Genomic DNA, 11,757 nt, shown 5'->3' on the forward strand with positions numbered 1-11,757 from the left:
TCGTAATGGTAAGTGTAGGTCAAATATCAATGTTTGTTCGGGTTTATTTGCGGGTTTGATTGCCGCAAACGTTTATACTTACGTGGTAGTTCATATTAAAAATTCAAACATACCATAACAACGTTAAAATGTAAACTGGAGAATTATTATAAAAAAATATATACCCAACCCCACACTGTAAATCCATTAGGCCATTTGCAGGACGTGCCACAGAATGAGACCAAATGCAATATAGACTACAAAAATATTACCCTCCATTGTAGGGTAAAATAAGAGAAAGGTAAAATGTTGACAGGTTAGAGAAAGAATGATTTGATAGGGGTGGTATCACTGCCACATTTATTTTTAGCATGCAGCTGTTCTTGGATTTCGGTGGAAGGAGATCTTAGTTCTCAAGAGAGGCAACTTATTTGTGGAATTCGGAGAAGAATCTTCTATTTGGTTTGGTTACAAATGCCCTTAGGCGGCAGTGACTTATCAGGAGCACGGCTCTTTTAGGCGAAGCCCATTTGCTACTTTAATGTCATAAATATATGTTATGTAGCTTATGTTAATCGACATAATTATATACATTTAGTATACCAATTACATAGAACCAAGTACATCATTGTCTGTTTAAGCCCATTCAAGATGCCATTGATCTAAGAAATCATTATTAATAATTTAATGACTCTCAAACATACTTTGTATATAAGTACGTACTTATTACATTAATGCCCTTAATTAGGAACGGAAGTGACGATCAATTAGCTGGAAGTATTTAAATAAGTGATACCTACTCGTTTATGAATGGAGAATTTCAATGAAATTCTCAAAGGACGGTATCGAAAATACTTTAACAGTTGAAGCTCTGTGAAAATCGTAGAATTTGTGGTTCTTAAAGTATTCACGATACTAGCTGCCGGTTTATAAGGTTCTAGGTTCAATCCCCGAAGACATGTATCTAGATAATGAAAATAGGCTTTTTTTCCGGGTTTTTTATGTGTGTGTGTTTATAGTACCAACGATATAGGGAATTGTAGTTTAAGCTCCCAGTATAAATCCTTACTAATATTATAAATCCGAAAGTAACTCTGTCTGTCTGTCTGTCTGTCTGTCTGGTTGTCTCTTCTTCACGCCCAAACTATTGAACCGATTTTAATGAAATTTTGTACAAAGATAGTCTGAGAACCGAGAAAGGACATAGGATAGATTTTATCCCGGAAATCCCACGGGAACTAGGGATGGTGATCTAAGATCGATTAATCGGAGAATCGATCTTTTGGACCCAAAACATCGATTATTTTAATCGATATTAGTAAGGATTGAATCGTAAACAATGCATTTGATCAAGTGATAATCTTTAGCAAAGTTAAGGTACGAAATTTTTGTTTTATGTATGTTAGTATGTTATATTATTTTCTTTTAAACGCGGGCGAAGCCGCGGGCAAAAACTAGTATAAAATACGCTTATTAAATTATAAGAAACATTGGTCATTATTAGATTTTAAGGTACACGCACGTACATAAAGCGTTCCATTTAGTCTTTAGAGGCCCGATAATAAATTTCACATAAATGTGACTGACTTTAGAAAGGAACTCAATTCTATTCGCGTAGACTACGTATTCCTATATCCACAGGTGCTATTCTAGATATTTAGTAGTGGTAATGAGAGTAGTTTAAATTGTATACTAACCAAATTACTTGTCTTAAAGTGGTCAAAAAATTTTTAACAAAAAAATTCAACCGACTTCTATGTCACTACAAAGTAAAAAATAATTCAAATAAATGTTGGTTTAGTACATACATGTTTCTGAAGTCGGCGCTCTATATATTTCGTTGGATAACGATGTAAACAGCGTGTCTAATATGAGCGCGCACTTCAGAAATATGTACTAAACCAACATTTATTTGAATTATTTTTTACTTTGTAGTGACATAGAAGTCGGTTGTATTTTTTTGTTAAATTTTTTTTTCACTCTTTTTAGTGATGACATAATAACATTTATATTAATACAATATAAAATGTATAAACGTGATCATGAATTAAGGTAAGGTCTGAATTTACATTGATTGGAACCGCCTGCTCGCAAGGCGCTGCCGCGCCCTGCTCGCTTAGTATTATATTGTCTTATATGTTCCAACCTAACCTAACTAAATAGTCAATGATGAACTGGCTTTGCAATTTCATTAGAACCAACACCCAATATCTTCAAACACAACTCAATTATTCCCATCAGTTGAGGAGTTACATATTTTGTCTCCGAGCCACATTATCAGACCCTTAAATAGTCAATGATAAACTGGCTTTGCAATTTCATTAGGACCTACACCAAATATCTTGAAACACAACTCAATTATTCCCATCGGTTGAGGAGTAACATATTTTATCTCCAGAACCCACTCTGATCCTCATCATATATAAATGGGACCAACTTGTAGCAATTGTCCACACACGTAATTAAAGGCATTAAAATAGGTTCATAAACGGCGAAGTTATGGCTATTATATTTACATGGGTGGAGGAGTTCCCCTCATTTTCTCCAGAACCCATCGATGGATCCTAACTATATTTAAGTAGGACCAACTTCCAGCTCGTCTCTACACATTAAAAAATGAATTATTAAAATCGGTTCACTAACGACGGAGTAATTCGTGTACATACATACAAAAAAGATACCGGCCGAATTGATAACCACCTCCATTTTGAAGTCGGTTAAAAATTGTAATAAGTTTTATTTAATTTTAACTTCACAATTCCGTAACAGAGAATTTTACGGAAGTGCGAATAAGAATTGATATTAATTTCATACTTAAATTCGGAAATTAGTATTACATTTTAGGACTTAGCACCAAACTTCGGAATTCAATGCAAAAGCTGGAATAAATCCGATTGTTAAGGACGAGGGCACTGCACGTCAAATATATTTGAGAAAGGTTTCAACCTCTTAAAAGTTAAATGGCTCTTTTCAGTTTTGATTAAACTAAACAGGCGCCAGTGACTGGGGCTCATTAATCTGAGCGGCCTCATCGAAGTTATAATAGGCTCTTAAGAAACTGGCTCATTGCGATTTTTTCCTTTTGCTTCTTGCTGAGTTTTATTTATTTATTTAAAGTTCGTGTTACGTATAAATTACAGAGGCGGACTTATGTTAAGTATATCTGCCTTAGATCTTAAGTTAAAGTAATAGTAAGTAAGCAAAAGCGAGTAGTCCGAATGAATATTTGTTTGATTTCTTCTTTTACTAGTAATAACGTGGTTATTTCTTTCATTTATTCAAAGTAATTCTCTTTGATATCACGCTATTTTCTACTATCTTATTTTTTCAGAGATCAAAATTAAATTGAAAATTAAAAACAGTAAGTGTAAAACCTTAAGGTATACCTTTTGAGCTCGTATGCCTGCGTGATCGAGATTTTTTCATCTATTCCCACATTATTAGCGATTGCGACTAACAATGCGAATGTTTCAAATTCAAAAGCTCTGGTCCTGATTATAAATACGTAAAATTTCCTTAGTATCTTAAATTGTGATCTGGAAATTCACTACATATCCTTGTTCCAGAGCGCCTCAACGTTCTCTACGAGCGGAACTGGACTCGGCTGGTCCACGAGCAACTCCGCAAGTTCGAGTCATCCATAGTGGCGGCTGCGAGGCAGTCGGAGGTGCCTCCCGAGCTGGCGATGGACACCAAGTGGACCTTCTCCGGCGCTGTGATATACTGCATTACTTTGATCACTACTATAGGTTAGTTAAAACTGTGATAGACTAGGCCCAAACTTAAAATCTCAGCCACTTACCTCCGATATTTCGAAATTATTCATTGTAAGCGTATTAACGGGGAATTATGACGTGCTGTAACGAAATATAGCGATATACCTACGCACTTGAAGTTTCCAATCTTTAGAAAGATTCTAAAAGTTTGATTATCGTGTAGGATTGAAATAAAACGCGTTATCTACATTTTTTCCTGGAAACATGACAATTTGGGTCCATAACAACTAACTAATATAAAAGAGGAAAATAAATATAAGACCCTGAGAAAATACGAAATGAGTCTTCGAGTGAGCGAGAAAGAAGTATTAATTAAAGAAGTATTCTTAAATAAGATATTCATCTTGAATGTTTCATCTTGAAATTTTCAGGATATGGTAACGTATCACCTCGTACAGCAGCAGGGCGTGCTGCAACGGTAGCATATGCAGCAGCCGGGGTGCCTTTAACCCTCGCGTGCTTAGCAGGCTTAGGGGCCTCACTAGCCCGCCTGGCCAGGCTAGGCTGGTTGAGAGCCACGAAGAACAAAGTGCCAAATACTTGGAGAAAGGATGGTGAGGTGAGGAATTTTTGAAAATTACTTTTTTCTATGTTCTATTAATTTTAAAATCCTAACTGTACATTACGTATCGTAGTTGTAAATTATATAGGTCATGAACAGTTCGTGACCTCAGTAAAATAATTATATAAAGTAACAATGACAGTGACAGAAATAATCTGGAATATGCTCGTTGTGAAACTAGGTTCCAAATTATTTTGTTTTATTTCGAAGTAAATGCTCTATTATAAGCGAATGTTGACGTTATTTAGGCCAAACTGGGTTAAATGACGGTAGATTTTCTTTCTGTACAGGATAATCTTGGAAACGACTTAATCTATTTTGATAGGACATCTAAAAAGGGTTTCACAAAGTGTTTTCAAATATGAAGCAAAAATTTAAAAATTGCATAAAGATACATAAGTGGAATCTCAAGAAATACAGCAACATTCTTAGTGTGTGATATAATATTATCGTTAATTTTATTATCATTATTGTTCCACACAGCTCGAGAACCACTTCCAGCTACATGAGCAGCAACGTCTCCTTCCTCAGCCAGCTGAACACAATCAGTACACGTCATTCCCACCACGAACTCATAGATCACCTGGCACTGTTCGGGCAAGAGCGGGTGACAGAGGACAATATTCTCAAGTCTTTGAACGCGCCCCAGCCAGTCCTAGAGCAGCGACACTTGGTCGGTTAAAACGGAGTGCCTTGGCTAGTGGTAAGTTATTTTACAGATCAGTACACTTCTGGCAACATCCAGATATAAGCAAATGACAGTGTACGGGCCACGACCGCACATTTTGTAGCATTAGCAGTTTACGCTACATTGCTGCATTTAAGTTAGTGCGCTAATGGGCTCTATCAATATCGGTCGCGTGCTCCTCTATCATTCACTATCATCCTAGTAATAGGAGTTTATAATAAATCAGTTATTTCTATAAATCTCTGTCATTTTCTATCATCTAAATATTGTATTGGGTTACGTGTCAACCCATAAGGTCACAGTTAACCTCAGGTTGTAACCCTTAGAGGGGTTAACCGCAATAACGTGGTTAGTTGCAAATTCTTTCACATCTATCAATTGACTTCTGGAAACATTCAAACAAAATCGCTTGACAGAATATTCTGCAGTATTTAAACATGTCACATCTAGCCTTAGGGTAGCAATGTTCGGTGTAAACGTGTCTTAGTGAACCGCGAGTCTAAGTTTACATCATCCGTCAATGGAACCCATTTAAAAAGCTAATTCACAGCTTGTAAAGATTTCGTACTTAGCGGTGCTACCTTGGAATCTTAAGTAAGAGCGGGCGCTCATTCACATTTTGTAAACGTTCCCTTAGTTGAAGATCGTCCGATAGTATGAGTAGTTTTGCTTAAAAAAGATTGAGGTGGCTCATAATATTCTGGATCTAAAAAATATAAAGGTTCTAAATTCATTTAAAAGGCTGAGTGACTACTTTAAGCAAGTACTGGACAATCACATTAATTATATGAGTAAGATTTTTTATTCGCAAAATACTGTAGAATGTTTTTTATTTAATAGAGTCATAATTTATACTTTTGTATTCCACAGAACCTCATTCATCATCAGCTCTTCAAACACAAACGCTAGATCGGAAGAGGGGTATGGGTAACATGAAGTGCCTCGCCACAGTCCACGGTCCGGGACGGGGAAGAGGTCGTGGGACTATCCAGAGGCCTCGAGGTCCTGCAATAGAACAACTTATAGCTGAGGAATGCGGTGAAGTTATATTGAACAGGAGTCAAGAGGAGCTAGATGATTCTGAAGATCCTGATGAAACGTAAGTATTTGTCTTCATGCTTCGTAATATAGAAGGATATTTAGGTATGCTGTGGTAATTTTTAAAATAACTAAAACTATTTATTAGCGATTATTGTGAGATTTCGTTTCTTTAATTACATCTAAATTTAACATTCTTCTAAAGTTATAAGATAAAAGAATCGAAAAATCTGGAGTTAAACTATGTAGGTTCATAACATTGTTAGAGAGTTGTATGCATTTTGTCTTAAATAATATTCTTAAAGTTCCTTAAAATTCATTTTTTTTCTATTGAAACTTATTTCTTTATTATTCGAGCAAAAAAATTTCCTTTCTTCCTTTTGTCTTATGTGTTTTTGATATATTCTGAAAACACAACTCACTTTTTTTTTCTTTTCGCAGAGTGTGTCCTCACGACACCCCATCACGAGTGCCTTTGATCTGGAACGAGGAGACCCGGAAGGCAAAGAGCTGTGCGGTCCCCAGCAGCAGCGCTTCCACCAGCGTTCAGCACCACAGCCACACTATCGAGCACTGCCACGTTCCAGTCGGGATTGTCCTGTTCCTACTTTTAGCGTATATCTGCGTTGGCGCCGCTATCTTCTCTGCGTGGGAAAACTGGAGCTTCCTAGACGCTGCCTACTTTTGCTTCATCGCCTTAGCAACGATTGGCTTCGGAGACTTTGTGCCTACTAGTTTCTTGACTTCAAAACAAACGACAGAGAATTCTAGAAGCGAGTATATACAAATGATTGCTTGCTGTGCATATCTCGTCTTCGGACTTATATTGATAGCAATGGCGTTCAGTCTTTTACAAGATGAGGTAGTGGCTCGATGTTCGCAACTAGCCAATAGTTTGGGCCTATCGCGACAATGACAGTACGAGAAAAGTGATTGCAGTTCAACTGACAATCATTTGAGAATGTTATGATCGTTGTTCCAAATCCTAGTAGGTTTGGACGACCTCGGTCGTTCTGTAGGTCGCCTATGTAACTCGTATATCATAGTGAATTTCACAGTATCATTGTACAATAAATATCATTATTTTCTCATATCCGCGTAAATGAAATGTATTATTAATTTAATGGTGAATTTGAAACTTTTTACGGATTTGTACTCAAGAGTAAGAGGTGTGATGTAAATAATGTATAAAGAAACTATATTTAAAAGCAAGGCTGACATTGTAATGAAACAATAAAATTGTGTGAATTGTAATATTGACTTTTATTTAATTACTTAAAATAATAGTTACCCCCAAGATTTACGCTACACATAGGTAATGTATAGGTTCCTAATTAATGGTAACACATATTGGATCGAGAACTTCATTTTTGAAAAAGAGACAAACAATGAGATAACACTGCAAACACATTCACAAGCAATTAATTAAGTTAAAATATAAGTCTAATGTCTAAAATAATAGCTGTCTTTATAACTGCCTAAAACAAATAAAAATATACTTAAGTATAGGCTTGTGGTAAAACCTACAAAGCTACCTACATAAAGCAGTAATGAGTTGTATTCCCAATACCGCGCAGGATTACAATAATCCGCTCGACAGGACGCCAGACTCCGTTACGATCCCTGCCATCCCTAAATCCACGCATTAGGGACTTATTACGAAAAAAGGTGGTAGATCTTACTTGGTTCGACTGTTTTCAGCCTTATAACATCAGTTTCAAATGATATGTGTTCTAGATTGCCCTGCTAAATGGTAAGAGACGTAACGTCCTGACTATGTCCTTAGAAATCATACACATAATATACAGAGCTAGAATAATAAATCTAGAAGCAAGAAAGTTTGTACAAAAGTCCTTTATATACATTACTAATGTTCTTTATATACATTACTTGACGAAATTTATTTAAAAATTGAAAACATACACATAAAGTTACACAAAATATAAGCGACAAGTATCTAGTGTATAAATTTTACCTCACTGCTTAATATGAACGATAATTTCGATTACCTAAATATAATATCGCACGTCTTCACGTGCTATACTTAGCGACCAGTCAACCTAATGCACTTCACTAATGTTTCCCGTTTCAGTGGCCAACAATAATATAAATATATATCCGAGTTATGTCTTTGAGTGTAATATCTGAAAACATCAAATTGAAATTTTGAATTCATTACGTTATACTTTTATCACTCTGAAATACTAAACAATTAGTCTGTCAACTGTTTCTTTCCACTATAACAATTTCGCGACAACGCTCTATACAAGTGGGATCGAAATAACACCACATTTAAAACGTTTTCAGAATACGCGTAAGGGAACAAAATGCACATTTTTACTATGAAAATGTATTTTTTAAGTTCACCGTCTAACATTACGCTGCAAACCCATTATTTTAACGGCTTTAACAGCTTCTGTTGAAAAACATTTTAAGATACGTAGAAACGTCAGGAATAACATTTTTGTTTCAACCTGCTTTTGAATATGTATTTCACTTAAAGCTAGATTTCTCTGCAAATATAAAATAAGTGCATCAAGAAACTATGCTATTTAAATTGTTAATGGCTTTAAACCTTTCCAAATACGCCTATAACCTTACGTTTAAACTTGCTCAAATAGCCAAAGAACAAATTTGATTTTACAACAAAGAAGGTAGTATAAGAAATTATATTAAAAAGTCAAATAAAACACGGTTTTCATTTAAGCAATTAATAAAGCTATTACTACTAATCTATGGCTATTACAATCAGCAAATAATAGTCCCTTTGATATTAAGCACTGATCGTTTGCGTCTTCATATGTTTAGGAACAAAAACTTTATAGCACTTGATAAATCTCATACATCAATGTCAAATTTTAAAGTAGAAGAATCAGTTTCTCGCTAAGTGATGATCATTAGTATTAATTCAGCCGTTCAGACTCGACTACCGTTCCAGGGAATATTCACAGGGATATGTGTAAGTACTTAAATTGTTAACTAACTTAATTTTAATAGTATTTATAAACATAAAGATGAAATATCAGTGAAAATTTCCATTACAGTTGTCTATACGTGGCGACGTAATTATTTAAGTATATGGTGTTTAAATATATTATACTTGATAATTATAAAGATTTTAATGGTCACTTTAGAACAGCAATTAGGTGTACTATTAAATTGAGGATATTGTAAACATGTCTCCGAGCTTAAGTCCTACGAGTGACAGCTTACTAAAGACGATTGTAGTATGCTATTATAATTTACCTTTTTACCATAAAACAATATAACAATACATGTTAATTTAAATTTATCTCTACAATGTCTTCCTGTATTTTCCATGTATTAAATCGTGTGTAGGTACTTCGCATTCTGTTTACATTCACTTAACCACAAAACCACTTAAATTTCCCTCAGAAAACCTTTCATTACCTTAAAGTTGCTGACCCAGTCATCCGCAGGTAGCGACAAAACACTCAACCCAGACAAAAATCGAAACGGCCATTTACCGTGGCCCTCATGGTTAATTCCGCCGGGTCATTCCGGCCGAGGTGCGCAAAATCACAATTAACATATAAATGTACACACGACCCACTGTCCCTTTTAGCGAAATTACAAAAGACATCGTGTAACGAGAACTTATACGTCCTGGATAAATGACATGAAGTTTTTATGTAAACGGCTCCCTTGAAGGCAAAAGGAGTCGGATAAAAGTTCGGCGGACATTTCTATGTTTCTTTGAATACCAAATTTCGGTAGAATAGTCTTGGAAAGTATCGTATTTGTAAAATGTGCTGAATTAAGATTTTTATAGTGTACTATCCAACTGAGTCGCAATGTGATACATAATTTATTAGAATTATTTACTGGAGATATTTATTTTAGATTAAGTACCTATAGTGTTTAAATTTAGTTCTTTGATAAGTATAGTATGTATTGCATTAGGCGTGTGTTACATATATTTCCTTAGAGATTAAATGTATAGTTTGCATAATCCAATAATAAGTCCCCCCTAAATTTAGGTGAGGATAGGAGCATACTGTCAGTGGGGTTGTTGAGAGACACACGAGACGTTATACGTAATTCGAGTCGTCAAGAATAGCAACACATTTGAGATAAATCGTTGCTAAGTATTCATACTATTTGCAGTTGATTTGTTTATCTAGAGTTCTATCTTGTTTATCTAGATGATGGATCATCATCACCCCATTACTGTCCCACTGCTGGGCACGGGTCTCCTCTCATTGTGTAGGATTACGTAGTAGTAGGATTAGACCATAGTCTACCGCGCTGGCCAAGTGCGTATTGGTAGACTTCACATACCATTGAGATTTTTTTTTACAAATCTCTCAGGTTTCCTCACTATTTTTTCCTTCACCGTTTAGCAAGTGATAATTAATTTGTAATACGCACATAACTTTGAAAAATCAGAGGTGCGTGCCTGGGATTTGATCCTCGGACCCCTCGATCGAGAGGCCGAGTTTCTTAGCCACCACTTACCATCTTGTGAACTAAATATTTTTTTCTTCTTAAAATTGAAATAAATTAGTATTCCGTACGTGTTCATTAGAAATAAGTTGAGAATCGGGTTAGTGAAAACTATTGGATGAAAACAACAAACAACAACTGTAAACGCTCATAAAACCCACTGGTTGTCATTCAAGGATCGTCCTCGCTCGGTATTGCTTAACTTTGGATCGCTTGCAATTTGCCAGTGCGAAGCGCTCATGCTTCTATGTAGGAACTTGTGCTACAACAAAAGAATACATGATCATGCCCTACGGTCAGCATACATGACGCTGTAACTCGCTGTCGTTTAGTTAGCTCCTACTGTATAGGTCAATTGTCAATAGAACACCTTTATACAGTCACACATCTAACAAACAGGCTATATTACATGACATTCAGTCTACTGTACTTCTGGATCGCAATCCAGATTTTACCATTTAATGTAGAATTGCTGTACATTTTTGCTATTAAAAGTATAATGTCGCCTTATTTTATTTTTTATAAAGGTCTTTGCCCTAAAATGCTGTCCAAATGGATTCAGCTATATTCAAAGACATATTTTGGTATGACGCAAATAAAAATACTTTATTGGCATAACATTTTTACGTCCTACTGTTGGGTACTCGCGCCTGGAGCATTCTGGTGGCCACCAGAACTATGTGGATTGATAAAATATAAACTTATTCATTACCGGTTAAATATCTTAAAGCTAAATGTATCGGAATACGATTGTAGGAATTACCGTAAGCTTTCCCTAAAGGATTGAGTTATTATTCGAACCGATTCCATTGTGTTATGGTATTTCGTTAATAGCTTCCATGCCGAAATATATCGCTAGATTGCGTTCATGGATTGTGGATCGTTGTTGCCATTCGCGCAATAGAATACATTTTGTAGTAAATATTCTAAATTACGACTGTACCTACATTATTTACATAGTGTAATGCTTGTGGTATAAATAATAATGAATGATCGCAAAACATAAAGTATATATTTTTATATAAATGGTACGTTTGTAATTATATAATAAGATCTTTAAATATTATCTTATGTGAAATGATAAAACTTGTGTTGCTCTGAAAATATAGAGAAACAACAGTTAAGCTAACAATACACAAACTATCAAATTGATATTTTTTTCTATAACATGTTACATTACATAATTATATTTTGTCATGAAAAACTTTAATATTATATTAAACCTATATGCTAAATAAGCGAAGGTA

At 35.1% G+C, this 11,757-nt stretch overlaps 1 protein-coding gene across 1 annotated transcript in view; it reads left to right on the forward strand.

The window, feature by feature from the left end:
- LOC140757303 (uncharacterized) overlaps nucleotides 1-7,297 on the forward strand; it is a 179,429-nt gene extending 172,132 nt beyond the window's left edge. Inside the window, exons 3-7 of the mRNA XM_073092943.1 lie at nucleotides 3,546-3,728; nucleotides 4,127-4,314; nucleotides 4,801-5,020; nucleotides 5,876-6,104; nucleotides 6,485-7,297. Of these exons, the coding sequence (XP_072949044.1) occupies nucleotides 3,546-3,728; nucleotides 4,127-4,314; nucleotides 4,801-5,020; nucleotides 5,876-6,104; nucleotides 6,485-6,959 (1,295 nt within the window). The 3' untranslated portion in view covers nucleotides 6,960-7,297. The remainder of the gene's footprint in view (nucleotides 1-3,545; nucleotides 3,729-4,126; nucleotides 4,315-4,800; nucleotides 5,021-5,875; nucleotides 6,105-6,484) is intronic.
- The last annotated feature ends 4,460 nt before the right edge of the window (nucleotides 7,298-11,757 follow it).

Source organism: Epargyreus clarus, unplaced genomic scaffold (assembly GCF_041222505.1).
Source record: "Epargyreus clarus isolate Ecla_fem2 unplaced genomic scaffold, WU_Ecla_fem_2.2 ptg000004l, whole genome shotgun sequence".
In the NCBI taxonomy this organism is placed as follows: domain Eukaryota; kingdom Metazoa; phylum Arthropoda; class Insecta; order Lepidoptera; family Hesperiidae; genus Epargyreus; species Epargyreus clarus.